Below are 19,694 nucleotides of genomic sequence, written 5' to 3'. Positions count from 1 at the left end.
CCAATAATATGGGTGAAGGTCTCTGCGCGTTACTGTCTTTCTTGTTACGCAACACAACAACATTAAATGAAATACATTTTCTCTCATGTATTACCTCGTTATTTCATCTGACTCCATAAATGAAAAAGGTTTTTAATGATATCTGAGTATCATTAAAAGTGAGTGAATGTTTGATTATTATTTTAACTCCTTTAATTATATTTTTACCCGTTTAAATTAAGAAACTATGTCGCTTTGAGGTCCTCACGTGTTTTTCTCTACACTGCGGGTCTCACGATCACAAGCGGCCAGTATTGGATCATCAAACAGAGGTAATTGCTATATACCTGAGATCGGTCACGTTCACGTATACACAATCAAAGATACTTCAGTATAGCCCCATGGAATTGCATACACTTGAATGTAACTTAACGTTTTCTTCAGTAGAGGTCACGGCCACTATTAAAGATGTAAGTTGACCAACATAACTTCTCTTGTAATAGCTTTGGATTGGCCATGCGTGGTTTCCCACGTACACTTATCTGGAGAAACATCAAATTAAAACAGAGGTAAGACACACCCAAATTTAGATTGGTCAAGCAGCGTTTGCTGTTCTAAACGGAAATTCCCTTTTTGTCTTTGTAAACCAAGTACACTTGAATCGATGCCAAATATTAGTTGTCACTAATCTGATGCAGACTTGCGGTAACACACGAATCGTTTAATCTGTTTGGGAAACACAATGTCAGAGTCAGTCAGAATAAAATCAAATGTTGACAATTTATTGATCAGGTAACATAATCAATTCATCAATTCCAATTAGACATTGATAAGTCAAAGTTAGACATTTTATCAAAACATAAGAAATTCGAATTGCAATCAGCTTATATAAATTACAAACAGTAAACTGTTTGGGATCGTCTGATTACAGAGAGCCCTGCACAATGTGTCACCTTTCCTTAAATACCCAAACCATGGACAAAGGGGATTTTGGGAGTGGTTAGGTTTGGAAGTCCTGGGGACATACCTCCAGAATTATAAAGCATTTGGCAAAGACCTTATAACTTTGTTGTCATTAAGTTTACAAACCTGGGAATAAGAGCACAATACCAGATGCACTGAGACATTTTAAATGATTCCAAACATGTTATGTTACACTAGTTTCATTATTTGTATACATCAGATATAGACTTTTGTTACATACAGATCTTAGGTGATTCTGAGCTGAATGGGGGAGAGAGGAGAGAATGGGACAGATGTGGAAGGGCAACAATGAGGTGTGAATTTGCAGTCTTCGCTCAGTGGGGTGTGGTGCCTCAGGAAGAGTTGCTAATTGCGAGAAAGTTAGTTTGTTGATTTTCTCAAAGATCATACATTTGCTCTTTGCCTTTGAATGCAAACACATTGGCACCCTGCCTTACAGGGTCAATCAATTAAAAATCAAGTCAGGAATCTTGGTGTGTCTCTAGAGTCAGACCTTAGTTTCAGTAGTCATGTCAAAGCAATAACTAAATCAGCATACTATCATCTGAAAAATATTGCAAGAATTAGATGCTTTGTTTCCAGTCAAGACCTAGAGAAACTTGTGCATGCTTTCATCACCAGCTGGATGGATTATTGTAATGGACAATAGGTGAGTTGCACCTCACTGGCCTTCACAAAAAGACCATAAGACAGTTGCAGCTCATACAGAACGCTGCTGCCAGGATTCTGAACAGAACCAGAAAACATGAACATATCACACCAGTCCTCAGGTCTTTACACTGGCTCCCAGTTACATTTAGGATTGATTTTAAAGTATTATTACTGGTATATAAATCACTCAATGGGCTAGGACCTCAATATATTGCAGATATGCTCACTGAATATAAACCCAACACATCACTCAGATCATTAGGATCACATCAGCTAGAAATACCAAGGGTTCACTCTAAGCAAGGAGAGTCTGCTTTTAGCTATTATGCCAGCCGCAGCTGGAACCAGCTTCCAGAAGAGATCAGATGTGCTCCTACAGTAGTCACATTCAAATCCAGACTCAAAACACATCTGTTTAGCTGTGCATTTACTGAATGAGCACTGTGCCACTGTGTGTCCGACTGTTTGTACTGTATTTTATTTTATTTTATATTCTAAACTGTTTCAATTACTCTTATTTTAAAAAATTTTTTATTCTTATTTTAATCTCTTCTATGTAAAGCATTTTGAATTACCATTGTGTACGAAATGTGCTATATAAATAAACTTGCCTTGCCTTGCCTTGCCTTGGACTGGCGTTGATCCACGATGGAGGATTGTAGGTTTTATTAGGTTAACTCTATACTCTGCTTGAAAGCTTCACTTTATTTAGTTGACCAGCTACTGGAAGCTTGCTTCTAAAACAACCAGGGCAATTTAACTGTTACACTTGTGTAAAATCGCCATGCAACAACTGCTTTATGAAGCCCAATGAGCTAGTAGCAAACAGCTAGCGGTCGTGTTATTGTTTTGGTCAGTTTGTGTCATGTTTAAGATGATGTCATGGCAGTAGAGGCAGCACAACTATTAAAATCATCCTATAATCCCACCCATGTTGAGGCGGCACTAAACTGCAGTGGAAACGCAAGCTCAGAAAAGTAAAGCGAGTAGAGTTGAACCGTAACATGCAGCAGAAAAGTGCCTTATATTACAGCTTTTCTGTTAAAGCATAATTTTCTGTTAAGCTGCTTTGAAATTATGTGTGTTGTGAAAAGCGCTAAATTAATAAAACTAACTTGACCATCATTGTGTCCTTGAGCATGGCACATACCTATGGGCTGAAATATGTGCCACCAGAATCTGAATTTGAACCCTTTATATTTGAATTTGAATGGCTAAACTTGAATAATTGCATTGAAAAACTGAATTTGAATCACATAATTTGAAATTGTATTGTTTAATTAAAATTGAATTTATTCAAAAACTGAATCTGAATTGTATCATTTGAAATTGAATTTATTCGTTTGGAACTGAAGTCCAATAAAATTTGATCCTCACTGAAAATTAAACTCTCTATATATCTTCACATTTCACTTCTCACAATTCAGATTCAGTTCTCAAATTCAATTTCAAGTTACTGAGACAGACATCCGGGTAGTTGGAGGATGAAGGAAGAGCAATCGAGCGCAGATCGATAGATAGCGTTCATTGGCGCACAGGACTCCTCTTGGGCCAATCAGCACCAATGTTTTTGAGCACAGGGCGTTACCGCCATGAAACAAAAGAAGTGCTTGCCTGACTTGCGTGACCACCACCATGGATTCGGCTGGGACAAATACGGTAATGACATTTTTTTTACGATCTAACGATCTTTTGTTTAACTGTTGTTAATGTTATAGCTATTTTGTAGAAACAGGGAAATTAAATCTTTCTCCGACGTTGCAAACACAGTAGCTATAATCCCACGTTTTTATGGTAGCCTACTAGCTCTGGTAACAACATTTTTGCCTGGTGTTTATTATTTCTAAGCGTTTGCCTCTTCCTCCGGTGAAAATGTTGTTGCAAACGTAGCTAGTGTTAGCCGCGCCAAGTAGACTGGTCATGTCTTCAGTGTGATTTTTTTTTTTCCCGATAACTTCTCCTCGTGGTTGTCATTGTCAGAGTAACGTTACTGCTTACTGAGAGGGAGAGGGAGAGAGAGAGAGAGAGAGAGTAGTAAGCGTGTAAGTTATGTGTCGCTGTGTTTGGCAGGTGCTAGCATAATGTAAGGCCATAAACTTCAGGGCAATTACACCATAGCACTAGCCCTATTCATTTGAATTGAATGCATAAGTTAGCTAATTCCGTTTGACTAGAACACAAAAATAGCACATTTACACTTCGAAAGAAAGCGATACAGCTTCCTGCACAACAGAGCAGTGTAAGTGGCTGATGCCATCACATGTAAAAAGGTAAGGTGACACTGTATTTTTGGACACTGTGTAACTGTAGGCTAAATTATGATGTTAAATTAATGTTTATATTGTGCCCCTTTGGTTACTTCATCAGGCAGATTGCTTGTCTTCATCTACATTTCATCTTCTTTTAGGGATTTTCATTATATTCCATCATACCTAATGTTGGGGATTATTAAATTATTTCTATTCTATATTCTGCCTTAATATGTGTAGCTTGTGACAATGTGGTCCGTCACAATTTCCCTGTTGGACAAAGAGAAGCTAAGACAGCAAAGACCCACATAAACACAGTATGGCATCTCAATCCTGTGATGATAGCCTTACCTGTTTTGCTCACAGCCATAGGATAAACGGCAGATTTATACTGCATATAGATATGTTATGGTTATGGACCACAGAAATGTGGACTTAATGATCTTCTTTGTGTTAACTTATTTTCAGATTCCTGCTGCTCCAGTAGCTCTGATCGACTTCTCCTCTGCTAAAGTCAAAAAAAAAAAAAGCTTGACCGTTCTATTGATGGCAGGACAACTGAAAACCAGGTTGGGAAATCACTTCATGCCCAAGAGTGAAGAGAGGGTCAGAAACATATGCTAGTTTTTTTTGAGACTTTAAGCAAAAACTGTCCAAGGAGTGCAGCACTGATGGCTAGGGAGCCTTACTACAAAGAATTCATCCCCAAATCTAGTATGCTTCCTAAAACTGTTCTTGAATACAGAACACCAGAGACTCTGCAGCTACCCCCCAAAGAGCTTGGAGAGCTATGCCAGGTATTCCAGCTAGAAGAGCTCATCATGTCCCAGGTCCAGGCTGTAGAGAGGGCAACTTGAAGTCAGAGTGCATGCAGGATTTGGTTTAGGCAACGAGCTGGACGCATAACTGCTTCCAAGCTGAAACAAGCTATTAAGACCAACCCACAGCAACCATCCAAGAGCTTGATCAAGGCCATATGCTACCCAGAAGCATATAGGTTCACCACAGCCGCTACAAGGTATTTAGGGTTTGAATTAGGGTAAGGCAGAGGTAAGGCCGTGTGTAAACAGTGTTTATGTCCAGAAAAGAAACACTGACAACAGAGGGTATAATTTGGATAAAAAGAAGCTTGTCTATTAAGTAAATGTATCTTACTGATGGAATATTAAATGAAATGTATAGTAACACATTGCTTTGGTGCACGTTAGTTATTAGTTATAGGGTTATAAGACTATGGTTATGCAGGAGTAGAACTAAGTATAGGGGTTAGGGAAATGGCATTTAAATCACTGAACTGGCTCTACACATCCAATACTAAGTAATCATTTCCTTTTCATGTTTTGCATGTGTACTGTGTACAGTTATGGATGCAAACATGAAGCACAAGCCAGAGGAGTCTATGAGAAGCTGATGGGTCGGGAGCATGCAGGCTTCTCCTGTATGGACAGTGGTCTCTGGCTGAACCCCAAGTGGCCATACATGGGGTCCTCCCCTGATGGGATTGTTGCTTGTGACTGTCACGGAACTGGCATCTCGCGAGATTAAGGTAATATTACAGTCTCTGTTGTAGTAAAGTCCCTAAATCTCGAGTCTGAGTCGTGTCTCAAGTCCTAAACTGAGCAAAAAGGCAGAAAATATATTTGTTAATCTATTGTTCACGTGTCCTTCTCTCTGTGATTTTAGTGTCCACACTCTCACCAAGATGAAGCCAATCTGCGCTTGTGTGCTGGGGAAAAGGGCTTCTGCCTCATCAATGATGGGGATAATCTCTTCCCCTTGATGTTCGTAATAGCTGACTGCTTGTTGACTTTTAAAACGCGTCTTAAGACATATCTTTTTATACAAGCTTTTTTATAACATATTGTATTGAGTTTTTAATGCACTTTATCTGTATGCGGCTTGTTTGTTGTGTGTATTGTCTTATGCAGTGACCTGTATATTGCTTGTGAGGTGACCTTGGGTGTTATGAAAGGAACCATTAAATAAAATGCATTATTATTATTATTATAATGTAATGCTGGACCGGACACATGACTACTACTACCAAGTTCAGGGACAGCTTCACATTGTAGACGCTTGAGTACTGTGATTTTGTTGTGTGGAACCACAATGACATTTTTGTTGAAAGGATTTTGCCCGATCTTGAACTTTGGGATGATGTTATCCCTAAAGTTGAGTGCTTTTTAGAAACGGTATACTCCAGAAATACTGGGACAGCAAGTTACAAACTCACATGTATAATGTAATGAAAGGATCTAGGCACTCTACATTTTGACTATTGTTATGAGTGTGGTCTTTGTGAGTTCTGGTTGTTGTATAATTTAAATGAAAAGATTAAATGCCATTGAGAAGACAGAATTATACATGGTGGTTTATTTACAAGATTAGATTTTTCAACAATTGTTATAATAACAAGAACATGGTGTGCAATAACAGATTAGAATCCATTTCATTACATATAATACATATAGCCAGTACAATTGGACTAGTGGATAAAAGTATTACACTTGTTGAAAACATATTAACAGACTGATATGTGTCGGGGCTCAGGTACTACTACTCCCTGTCCTCTTACTTATCATCATCAGAGCCAAGAAGCAGGGATCAGGTATTGGACACTACATGTGTGAGGGCTCAGGTACTGGACTGACTGATTATTATCCCTCCTCCTTACTCCAATGGGACAATAGACTCGAAAGATTAGACAAGCGCTAGGGCAACCTAAAAGCCCCAATGAAGTCCATATTAGACTACCGGTAACTTAATAAGCATTACTAAGTAAATGAGCATTTAATGACAACCTAATGCTATATAAACACAGACACAAAAAACACGTTGGCTAGCTAACATACCTCCGACGAAGTGGTCGCTGCAGACACGGGCATTAACAGACTCTGCTCCTCCCGACCGCAGAGCGTTAAAAATCGAGAAATCTACTCTATAAAAACCCTTTCCCTTTTCTCGATTAGAACGATTGGAGCAGCCGTAAACTACACAAAACATTGGCATTTTGCCAGACGGCAGATCCTCAGCTATTTCACTTCCTGCCCTCCATCTGAATTGCGCGCTCTCGCGATGCAGCAGCGTGACGTCACGTGAAACCAACCAATGAACGCTATCTATCGATCTGCGCTCGATTGCTCTTCCTTCATCCTCCAACTACCCGGATGTCTGTCTCAGTAACTTGAAATTGAATTTGAGAACTGAATCTGAATTGTGAGAAGTGAATGTGAAGATATATAGAGAGTTTAATTTTCAGTGAGGATCAAATTTTATTGGACTTCAGTTCCAAACGAATAAATTCAATTTCAAATGATACAATTCAGATTCAGTTTTTGAATAAATTCAATTTTAATTAAACAATACAATTTCAAATTATGTGATTCAAATTCAGTTTTTCAATGCAATTATTCAAGTTTAGCCATTCAAATTCAAATATAAATGGTTCAAATTCAGTTTCTGGTGGCGCATATTTCAGCCCATACATACCCTCAGGTTGCTCCAGGGGGATTGTCCATGTAATAAGTGCACTTACATCCAATGTAAATGTAATGCACATTCTCAAATAACAGACAGACAATGTCTCTATAAAAACTTTATTGGGATTCACTTTTTAACCATATTCCACTTCTACCAGTCTACATTTAAGATTTCTCCAATTCCTAGGTATAAGAATGACCCATCTCACCCTTAAACATAAGACATATTGCTATGACCAAAATAACCTATTTTCCTTATTTCATCCATCCTTAAAGAGTTGTTGACTTCCAACACCATATCATGCTTGTAGTCTCTTTAAGACAAAGTCCACCTTTAAAAGTTGCAAAAATTTCACAAACATTCCATTCCAATGGGCTCACCCCTTTGCCCTTACTCTTTCAAAGGGTTTACTCCCCCAGAGTAAGAGATTTGGAGGGTTCCAAAATATTTGTTATTCATAATGCACTTTAATGTCATCTATCCAAGTCAAACAAGCCATTGTTACTGTTGCACAACGCTGATGGTAAAGAACATCAGAAGTACCTAATCAGAAATATTTACACAAGATTTTACCTCACTATTAACTGCTTTCAGTAAGCAAAGCAAAAATAATTGCTTTAAAACTTTTAGGTCATATGAAGAAATGCAAGCTTCATCAAACAGCCAGGAGTTTAGAATGATTTAAAAAGTTGATTACAATTCTTAAAAGCTTTTACAAACCTCAGAGATGCAGGGGTCACATGTTTTGGTATTTACAGTGCATCCGCAAAGTATTCACATCGCTTCACTTTTTCCACATTTTGTTATGTTACAGCCTTATTCCAAAATTGATTAAATTCATTATTTACCTCAAAATTCTACAAACAATACCCCATAATGACAACGTGAAAGAAGCTTGTTTGAAATCTTTGCAAATTTATTACATATAAAAAATAAATACAAATAAATCACATGTACATAAGCATTCACAGTCTTTGCTCAATACTTTGTTGAAGCATCTCTGGCACCAATTGCAGCCTCAAGTCTTTTTGTGTATGATGCTACAAGCTTGGCACACCTATTTTTGGGCAGTTTCTCCCATTCTTCTTTGCAGGACCTCTCAAGCTCCATCAGGTTGGATGGGGAGCATCGGTGCACAGCCATTTAAATCGGGTTCATGTCTGGGCTCCTGCTGAGCCACTCAAGGACATCCACAGAGTTGTCCCATAGCCACTCCTCTGTTATCTTGGCTGTGTGCTTAGGGTCGTTGTCCTGTTAGAAGATGAACCCTCGCCCCAGTCTGAGGTCCAGAGTGCTCTGGAGCAGGTTTTCATCAAGGATGTCTCTGTACATTGCTGCATTCATCTTTCCCTTGATCCTGACTAGTCTCCCAGTTCCTACTGCTGAAAAACATCCCCACAGCATGATGCTGCCACCACCATGCTTCACTGTAGGAATGGTATTGGCCAGGTGATGATGCTTGCCATTCAGGCGAAAGAGTTCAACATTTGTTTCAACAGACCAGAGAATTTTGTTTCTCGTGGTTTGAGAGACCTTCGGGTGCCTTTGGCAAACCCCAGGCAGGCTGTCATGTGCCTTTTACTGAGGAGTGGCTTCCGTCTGGCCACTCTACCATACAGGCCTGATTGGTGGAGTGCTGCAGAGATGGTTGTTCTTCTGGAAGGTTCTCTTCGCTCCACAGAGAAACGCTGGAGCTCTGTCTGAGTGACCATCGGGTTCTTGTTCACCTCCCTGACTAAGGACCTTCTCCCCCGATTGCTCAGTTTGGCCAGGCGGCCAGTTCTAGGAAGAGTCCTGGTGGTTCCAAACTTCTTCCATTTATGGATGATGGTGGCCACTGTGCTCATTGGGACCTTCAATGCTGCAGAACTGTTTCTGTACCCTTCCCCAGATCTGTGCCTCACTACAATCCTGTCTCAGAGGTCCACAGATAATTCCTTGGACTTCATGGATCGGTTTGTGCTCTGAAATGCAATGTTAACTGTGAGACCTTATACAGATAGGTGTGTGCCTTTCCAAATCATATCCAATCAACTGAATTTACCACAGGTGGACTCCAATCAAGTTGTAGAAACATCTCAAGGATGATCAGTGGAAACAGGACGCACCTGAGCTAAATTTTGAATACATATGTACTTATGTATGTGAATTTTTCATTTACATTTATGCATTTGGCAGACACTTTTATCCAAAGCGACTTACAGTGCACTTATTACAGGGACAATCCCCCCAGAGCAACCTGGAGTTAAGTGCCTTGCTCAAGGACACAATGGTGGTGGCTGTGGGGATCGAACCTACAACCTTCTGCTTACAAGTTCTGATTACCAGTTAAGTGCTTTAGCCCACTACGCCACCACTTTTTATTTTAATACATTTGCAAAGATTTAAAAAAAAAAAACTTCTATCAAGTTGTCATTACGGGGTATTGTTTGTATAAATTTGAGGAAATTAATTAAATAAATTTTGGAATAAGGATGTAACATAACAAAAATGTGGAAAAATGTAAGTCTGCACTTTCCGGATGCACAGTAGATCCAGAGCTTGTTTGTAATTGAAGCTTTGGTTTCACTCGGCACACCTGCAGAATTATGATGTATGGTCTGTTTCCGGTCTGCTTGGCAGCAAAGTGTCCATCAATTGAACTTGACAGAAACATTCATTTTGAAGGCACTTCGGTAGGAATGCCCCTTAAACATGGCAGTCATGATTGCTGTTCCTTTGAAGTCCCCTTCAGAGGCGGATTAATCCCATTTGGAACACAGGAAAAAAATTCAAGATGAAGATGAAGTTGCTCACTGTGACATCTTTGGGCAGTTCTTTTTTAAATGTCTCTGTAGAGTTCTTGATGTGCTGAAACTCCTCCCACATTGAGTGCAGTCATATGTCTTCTCTCCAGTATGCACTTTCTCATGTGTTATCAGGAGTCTTGGATGAGCAAAACTCTTTTCACAATACGAACACTTAAGGTTTTTCTCCTGTATGAACTCTTTGGTGCCGTTTTAAGTTGCCGATTAGGACAAAGGCTTTACCACACTCTGAGCACACGTGAGCTTTCACACCTGTATGTATTTCCTGGTGTTGTTTTAAATTGGACAGCATTGAAAAACTTTTGCCACACTGAGAACAATGGTGTAATATCTCCCCTGAATGATTATTTATATGGGCTCTCAGGATTGTTTTATTTCTGAAACTCTTGCTACATTGAAGGCATGGAAAAGGCTTTTCTCCAGAGTGAATTTTTGTGTGTAAATTAAGGCTTCCTTTTTGTGTGAAACTCTTGCCACACTGGAGGCATGGAAAAGGCTTTTCTCCAGTGTGAACTCTTACGTGAAGATCAAGGTTTCCTTTATTTCTAAATCTCTTTCCACACTGATGGCAGTTGAAAGGCTTCTCTCCGGTGTGAATTCTCATGTGTGCCTCAAGAATTCTTTTGTGTGTGAAACTCTTCCCACACCGATGGCATGTAAAAGGCTTCTCTCCAGAATGATTTTTTATGTGTAAATTAAGGCCTCCTTTATGTCTGAAACTCTTCCCACACTGATGGCATTCGTAAGGCTTCTCTCCAGTGTGAATTTGTATATGGCTTTTAAGGTTTCCTTTATGTCTGAAACTCTTTCCACACTGATGACATGTAAAAGGCTTCTCTTCAGAATGAATTCTTATATGACTTTTAAGGTTTCCTTTATGAGTGAAAATCTTTCCACACTGAGGGCAGATTAAAGATTTTTTGTTTGTTTTTTTTCTTCGAGGTCTATTTAGTGATAATTTCCTTTTAGTCTGTAAGCAACCATCAGACTTTTCTGCATTATCAGGTTTTTGGTCCTGATGCTTCTCTTCTCCTTCAATGAGTTCTTGACTTTCTTTTTTCAGATTCTTCAGGTCTAAAATTAAAAAAATAAGATAGTAAAAAAATCAATAAAAGTGGCATAAATGTGAAACGCAAAGAGATAAAAGTGAACATTGTCATTTGAAGAAAGCAACAGAAGCCAAGTATTTGTTTCTGTGACTTATTATACTAAAGGTTAATTCTCATGTCCAGTGGCTTTTTCCTGGAATATACTGTACGACAAACAGGGTGAATGAAAAAGCCTGGTGAATTCCCACTTTTTTCAGCCACTTTGCAATGCATGGTTAATTCTCATGTCCAGTGGCTTTTTCCTGGAATATACTGTACGACAAACAGGGTGAATGAAATAGTCTGGTGAATTCCCACTTTTTCAGCCACTTTGCAATGCATGTAAGATGGGAAATGCAGAATTTAAAGCGAATCAAACTGAGAACATCTGGTCTTAGATCATTTGCAGCACTCAATTACAAGACAACAAGTTATTGAAAACTCTTCAAGTGTGCTCTGTTATAAGAATGTTTATTTTTATCGACAAAAAATGAATTGTCAAATTAGAAGGAAATCTTAGTTGTACTGGGAATAAGTCTCATTTGTGATCATACTTTTAAAAGACATATTGGTGGAATCAACTGAATATACCACAAATAGACTCCAATCAAGTTGTAGAAACATCTCAAGGATTAACAGTGGAAACAGGGTACACCTGAGCTCAATTTTGAGTATCATGGCAAAGGCTGTGAATACTTATGTATGTGAATTTTTCATTTTTAATACATTTGCAAAGATTAAAAAAAAAACTTCTTTCAAGTTGTCATTATGGGGTATTGTTTATAGAATTTTGAGGAAAATAATGAATATAATCCATTTTGGAATAAGGTTGTAACATAACAAAAAGTGGAAAAAGTGAAGTGCTGTGAATACTTTCCGGATGCACGCACGCGTGCACACACACACACACCTATTTTTTTCTTCTCAAAAATTTGGAATGCCCAATGTGCTCTAAGTCCTCGTGGTGGCGTAGTGACTAATCTCAGTTGCCTCCGTGTCTGAGACAGTCAATCTGCGCATCTTACTGCACTGTGAAAGAAGCTTACTGCACATAGAATGGGTGTCAATGCTTGCAATGTTTCTGTGTGAAAGACTACACATGAAGTGGGTGGCAATGCTTGGCAAAGTTTCTGTAAACAGACTGCCAATGAAATGGGTGGCAGTTCTTGGCAGTTTCTGTGAAACTGACTACCCATGGAATGGGCGGCAATTCTTGGCAAAGATTCTGTGAAACCGACTACCCATGGAATGGGTGGCAATGTTTGCGATATGTCTGTGTAAGACTGCACATAAAATCATTGGTAATGTTTTGCGAAATGTCTGTAAACTAGACTGCCTGTGATATGGGTGGCAATTCTTTGCAAAGTTTCTGTGAAACTGTGACTACCCATGGAATGGGTGGCAATGCTTGTAATGTTTCTGTGAAACTGACAGTGTATTAAGTGGGTGGCAATGCTTGGTGAAGTTTCTGCAATCCAGAATGCCATTGAAATAGGAGGCAATTCTTGTAAAAGATTCTGTAAAACTGAATACCCATTGAATGGGTGGCAATTCTTGGCAAAGGTTTTGTGAAACAGACTACCCATGGAATGGGTGGCAATTCTTGGCAAAGAATCTGTAAAACAGACTACCCATGGAATGGGTGGCAATGCTTGAAAATTGTCTGTAAAACAGACTGCCTGTGAAATGGGTGGCAATTCCTGGTAAAGTTTCTGTGAAACCGACTACCTATGGAAAGTGTAGCAATGCTTTCAATGTTTCTGTAAAACAGACTGCCTGTGAAATGGGTGGCAATTCCTGGCAAAGTTTCTGTGAAGCTGACTACCCATGGAATGGTTGGCAATTCTTGGAAGTTTCTGTGAAACAGACTATCTATGGAATGGGTGACGATTCTTGTTAAGTGTTTACTTAACAAAGCACAAACAATGCATAAACATACCTGAACTGATGGAAAGACCTTGTGCATTTAGGTACTTAATTCATAATACAATATGCATGAACAGTGAATCTTGAATGCACACTCCAGGAATATCCTCAGGCATGCAAACATCATAGAAACAGATGAGCAATATAAAACCATTTTTTTTTTTAATGGTATGAGGTATGTGTCAGGCCATTTGGCATAGGTAATTTGCATATCTGTGAGGCCACCATTAATGCAGAAAGATATGTAAAAAAAAAATTGGAGCAACATCAGTTGCCATCTAGACACCGTATTTTACAGGGACGTCCTTGCCTTTTTTTCTTCAGCAGGACAACGCCAAACCACAAACTGCCTGGATTTAAAGTGCATGACTGTGTAAGCAGAGAGTTTGGGTGCTGGATTAGCCTGCCTGCATTCCTGAACTTTTTCCGGTCTCAAAAATAAATAATGGATGAATGGAAGAAAATTCTGCTTGCTAAAATGAACAAACTTGTGTCTTCAGTGCCTAATAAGTGTTGTTAGAAGAAATGGTGATGTTACACAGTTGTAAACATCTGACTGTTCCAATTTTTGGGAGAGTGTTGCAATCATCTGATTTGAAACAATTGTTTACTTTCTAGGGATTTTCTGATACCATTTTTCTTGAGAATGAGTACCAACACTTCCTTTTCAGTACCCACAGATTCTCATACCTATAACTTCCTGTAAAGCTGCTTTGATACAATGTGTGTTAAAAGCGCTCTACAAATAAAAATGACTTTGATCTCAGAGACATCTGTATAATATCCATCAAGGCTAAATGATGGATTTAAATAAGACTGATGTGGCCTTGCAGGAATACTAAGCCGCGTTTTAAAGTCTGCATTACTCGCTTCAGACAGCACTGCTCAAGCGAGTGGTGCCCTTTAGAGGGAGTAAGCGGAACATGCAAAATAGCGAGCAAAATTAGATGTTTTTCATAATTCTATTTAAATCTTAATGTTTGTCAAAATGGTCCCTTCTCAAATGCTTGCTATAAATGCAGTAGCTTGAAACAAGTCACAGATCAAAGCAAAAGTCAATGATCTATCAGTATCATCATGGTGAAGACCGAGCAGTGGGGGTTTGCGATTCTCTCATTGATATACATATGATTTGATATTAAGCTGCCGTAGCTGTCATGTCCATAATTCATTTTTAGAAATGGTGAACCCCTTGTGACTTGTGAGGTGGATAAACAGTGCCATTTCCTAAAAAAAAATCCATTATAGTACTATAATACAGTATCGATCTAAATGAGAGATTTACTGATATAAGTGATACAATACCGATTATTTGTATGCTTGCATATCCAATAACTGATATGCAAAACGATTTTGTATTAATTTACTTACATTTTATATTTCATCTTTATATTAAAAAAGTTAAAAATAGAGATTTCACCCAAGTAGGAAAAATCTCACATGAATTGAGGACCCAACAGAGTATATTTTTCCAAAAAAAAATTATATTACAACTATTATATACCATGATTTTATATAATAACAGCAGCATCATCAATATTAATAATAATAGGCTAAATTAATTGAAAATTCTCATGTTTAAAAACTGAGAACATAAACGGCAAGGGAGTGTAGCAACATTGCATAAAATGTAATCTTCCATTTTAAACTACAATTTTAAAAGGTTTATGTTTTGTTTAATATGCTAAAAGCAAATGGTTTGCTGGAATAAGTATGCATTCTCAGGAAAAAGAAAAACTTTGTTGCGATTACAGAGTCCATTCCGAATGGCATCAGAATTATCTTTGTTGGTCTGGTGTCAATCTCGATTAAGATCGAGGGCCAGATTGGACTAAGTGTCACTGTATGACAGCCAAGCGGTTAATAAATGTGTTATATATATATATATATATATAAAATTATGTATTAAAATATAAAACCATTTATTACAAGAATTGTCTAACTTATCTTAATGTTATCATTTGAACAACAAGTGTAATAACTGAAATTAAAGCTACTCTGTGTAACTTTTGTTCCTCTAGCTGATGAAGCATATAACTGCAGGTTACTTGCGGAGGAACATTGTTTTGGAAAAGACACAAGTTTGGCTTCAACTCTGCTCTTCTGCGCAGAGGAATCTGATGGTTTGAGGAGAACCGTGTAACCATGGTTACAGGTGATCAACGTATCAGAGCAAATGTCACTAATGACAAAAATACTCACTCCCTCCCCTCAAAAAATAAAAAGAAGAAAAAGACGGATATCCGAAAATATTTCTTATGAGCAGGTAAGTAGCATATCTTCCGCTGTTGTTTTGACTTACTGAGATCAGTTGTTTTAAAATAAATAGCGTAACAAAAGATAGGCAATGATGACATTAGCCATAACTATTGCTAGTCATATCAGATCAAAATGGTGAAAACTACTATAACTTAGCTAACAGGCAAATAGACCAAGGTAGTAACTAGATTAGATAACGGCATTGCTACAAGCATAAAAGTTAATTTTATTAAATTTTCCATCCTTCCTTGAAAATGAAATGGAAACCACTGTAGTATCACAATCCATAATAAAATGCCCCACTAGAGTGGCTAACCCCATCTAAAGAACTACCGCATTAAGAGTGTTACCTGGCTCACTATCGGTCCTATCGGTTACCTGTCCAGCAAGAAAAACTCCATCTCTGGATTGGTTTTAAATACTTTAAGATCTCAGAGTTGTCACCACCTCTGAAAATCCAATCCGATGTTGTTTCATGTTTTATAATGGGCTCACTGAAATACTATATGTGTTACCATTCCCTGTTGTCTGCCCCACATTCCACATGTCACTGCAATCACGGTCAATGTTCTCACCTGTGTCTTGTTTGTAATTATCCTGCCTTGTGTGTGTGTATATAACCCTGCCCGTTCCTGCATGTCCTGATCGTTCGTTGTTTTCTACTGTTGTGATGTCGCCGTATACTCGTACTGATTCCTGTCTTGTATTCCCGTGTTCAGCTCCAGCCGTGTATTCCCGTGTTCAGGTGTTTCGTGTTTTAGTTTCATTTTTACCCATCGTGGTTGTTTTCATTTGTGCCTGTCTGTTCATTTTCACCCTTGTTTAAATAAATACCCTGCACGTAGATCCTCATTCCTTGTCTGCCTTCCTCCATCGTGACAGAACGAACGACCAAAACTATGGATCTAGCAGCGGTTTTCACCACACTGGCCCAGGCGAATTTGCCTGTTCGCGAGTGCTCGCGGCTCTTCTCCACGGTCGCCAATCCACACCGGGTTTGACGCCGCTTCCCTCAAGCTCATCTACCAGGGCGTGTTAACATCAGCCCAGTTGCGGGAAGCGCCAGAATTCGGAGAGCACACGTGGAGGGAGTACGTGAGTCTCACCCTCCGAAAACTCGCACCCGAGGAACCACCCCTCGTGTTCCCGGCAGTGAGCGAGCCTGCACCCACGTCGGCCACGGTGAGCGAACCTGCGCCCACACAGGTCACAGTGAGCGAGCCAGAGCCCACGCATATCACAGTGAGCGAGCCAGAGCCAGAGCCTACGCGTGTCGCTGTGAGCGAGCCTGAGTCAGCGCATATCACGCTCACCCAGCCATTACCTGTCGCCGCGACCGTCCGAGAGCCAGTGTCAATCGCCATGACCGCCCAAGAGCCAGTGTCAATCGCCATGACCGTCCAAGAGCCAGCGCCTGTGGCCTCGACCGTCCCTGAGCCAGCGCCTGTGGCCTCGACCGTCCCTGAGCCAGTGCCTGAAGCCTCGACCGTCCCTGAGCCAGCGCCTGTAGTCTCGACCGTCCCTGAGCCAGTGCCCCCGAGCTGTCCAGAGCTCCGCCCCCGAGCTGTCCAGAGCTCCACCCCCCGAGCTGTCCAGAGCTCCTCCTCTCGAGCTTCCCAGTGCTCCTCCCCTCGAGCTTCACAGAGCTCCTCCCCTCAAGCTTTCCAGAGCTCCTCCCCTCAAGCTTTCCAGAGCTCCTCCCCTCGAGCTTTCCAGAGCTTCTCCCCTCGAGCTTTCCAGAGCTTCTCCCCTCGAGCTTTCCAGAGCTCTGCCTCCCAGGCCTTCTACGGCTCCACCTCCGAAGTCCTTCCCGGCGCCACCTCCATCGGCTCCGTCTCTAGAGCCTCCTACGGTACCACCTCCATCGGCTCTGCCTCCAAAGCCTTCCAGACCTCTGCCTCCTGAGCCTCCCATGGCTCTGCCCCCTGAGCCTCTCACGGTTCCGCCTCCGGAGCCCCTCGAGCCTCCTGCAGCTCCGCCCCCGGGGTCTCCTGCGGCCTTGCCTGCGCCTCCGTCGGCGCCGCCACCCAGGTCTTCGGCTGCTCCATATCAGAAGTCCTCCTTGGCTCCGTCCGCTCCCCTAGTGGCCACTCTTCCTCCCAGGTTCCCTGAACTGGCCCTTGCCTTGTGGCCAGCTTCCGGACCACACAAACCTGTCCCCATAGTGTGGCAGCCTCCCAGGCCTCCTGACCCAGTCCCTGTCCTGTGGCCAGCTCCCAGGCCTCCTGAACCTGTCCCTGCCCCTTGGACTGCCTGCCTACCCTCTGTACCCCCTTGGACTGTCTGTCTGCCCCTTCTGCCCCTTGGACTGTCTGTCTGCCCCTTGTGCTCCCTTGGACTGCCCCTGTTGCCCTCTTTTGGTCTGCTAGCCCCCCTCCATCTCCTGGACGATTCTGTTTTTGTGTTTTTTTGTTTTGTTTTAGGATCGTTTGGAATCCGATCCTTTGAGGGGGGATTCTGTTACCATTCCCTGTTGTCTGCCCCACATTCCACATGTCACTGCAATCACTGTCATTGTTCTCACCTGTGTCTCGTTTGTAATTATCCTGCCTTGTGTGTGTATATAACCCTGCCCGTTCCTGCATGTCCTGGTCGTTCGTTGTTTTCTACTGTTGTGATGCCGCTGTATACTCATACTGATTCCTGTCTTGTATTCCCGTGTTCAGCTCCAGCCGTGTATTCCCGTGTTCAGGTGTTTCGTGTTTTAGTTTCATTTTTACCCATCGTGGTTGTTTTCATTTGTGCCTGTCTGTTCATTTTCACCCTTGTTTAAATAAATACCCTGCACGTAGATCCTCATTCCTTGTCTGCCTTCCTCCATCGTGACAATATGTGCTCAAGACCAATGAGTTTATGAAAACCATAATTAATAATAATAGTATGTCGACATTTATTGCCAGCCTGTAATATAAAGCAGCATAATGTAGTATTTTTGTATCGCTAAAATAGCTGGAAGTGGCTTATACCGGAAGTGGTCCACATTCAAGGTTGATAATGGCGGCACCCTAGTTACACTGTAAAATTAAGGTGGATAGGGCCTGAGTTGTTCAAATTCCATTTTTTTATCTGATTAATTGAAGAAATAATCAAAGATTAATCAATTACCAAAATAACCATTAGTTGTAGCCCTAACTCCTTTCATGCTTCTCAGCCTTCATTGAATAAAAATCAAGAATGGGCACCAACCCCTTTGTTGCTCAGTATCTTCATTCTTCAGTCTGAATGTTTCTGAAATACTGACGTCTTCGTTCTCCTCTTTAACAAACTCCATCTTCAGCAGCATGTCAAGCAGATTTAATTCAATTAATTCTAAGGGTCAGAGAGAGGGTGGAAAGTTATGGCACACAAATGTTGCATTCTATATCTTGCGCCCTTCTGCTGTTCAAGCTAAGCATACCACTTATTTTATCAGTACAAGGATGCCAACATCATGAAGTAAGTTTACATTTAATGGACTGCAAAATATTGAGTCAGGAGCATGATTTTCGGAATCGATTAATATGAGGACAGTGTTATGGACCGTCTGGGGATCAGTGTTAACTGGGGATGTGACTATAAATGTGCTATTAACTATTAATTTATTTCTGTTCTGATGAATTTAAAACAGTTTAAGAGTGATTTTAACGGTTTCACAGGATAACATGGTTGCCCATGTTAACGTGGGACATTGGTTTGAATGGAAACTGATGATTACACTTGTCAGAGCTGTAGATCACAAGTTGAATTATTTTATTTGTAACATTAAAGTCTTATAGGCTGATATGCGTCAATAATCTGACGGAATCTGAGAAATGAGGAAGATCTTCAGAAACATCATGATTGTTTATTTGGCTAAATCTTTCTCCTTAATAATTATAAAAAATTGTTAACATATTTTTTATCTTAGTAATTCAACCATTCTCAGAAAATTCAATAGATTATACGGTAATATGGCACTATATATGAAATCTGAGGATAACATACTTGCAGGCTTTTTCATCTCCCATAAGCATAATGCATTGTTTACACTTGCCATGCAAAGGAAACACACAGTAGCTACAGATTTTGTCAAAATGTAGCTATGAGCTTGAAATTGGGTCTCTTAATTAGTCCGTGATCTGTACTGTAACAGGTGTGTTTGGCTCGCTCACTCGCGCAGATTCAAAGAAATGTGACAATTGAATAAATCATATTTGGCTGGAGAATCTATGAAGCGTTGTTTCTCAGTTTAAGAACTATATGTACTGTCCGTTTGATTTACAACTGGACCAACATCCCAGCTTAAATTACTT

The 19,694-nt window shown here is 40.3% G+C and overlaps 1 protein-coding gene across 4 annotated transcripts in view; it reads right to left on the bottom strand.

The window, feature by feature from the left end:
• Positions 1-19,694, bottom strand: part of LOC127649500 (gastrula zinc finger protein XlCGF8.2DB-like) — a 74,395-nt gene that overhangs the window by 32,518 nt on the left and 22,183 nt on the right. The window contains exons 2-4 of one of the 4 annotated variants that reach the window (XR_007971296.1): positions 18,610-18,732; positions 7,353-11,224; positions 776-2,764 (exon numbers count right to left, since the gene is read on the bottom strand). The exons of 1 other annotated variant lie outside the window; for it this stretch is intronic. Coding sequence is in view for 1 of the 3 variants with exons in the window: in XM_052134632.1 (XP_051990592.1) it covers positions 10,305-11,224; positions 18,610-18,706 (1,017 nt within the window). In the remaining 2 variants the exon portion in view is untranslated. Of the gene's footprint in view, positions 1-775; positions 2,765-6,802; positions 11,225-18,609; positions 18,733-19,694 lie in introns of those variants that run through there. 2 more of the 4 variants (XM_052134632.1, XM_052134631.1) reach the window with 2 other exon arrangements.

Source organism: Xyrauchen texanus, chromosome 9 (assembly GCF_025860055.1).
Source record: "Xyrauchen texanus isolate HMW12.3.18 chromosome 9, RBS_HiC_50CHRs, whole genome shotgun sequence".
Taxonomy (NCBI): domain Eukaryota; kingdom Metazoa; phylum Chordata; class Actinopteri; order Cypriniformes; family Catostomidae; genus Xyrauchen; species Xyrauchen texanus.
Note: the sequence above shows the minus strand (reverse complement) of the source record. Positions and strands in the feature narration are given on the sequence as shown.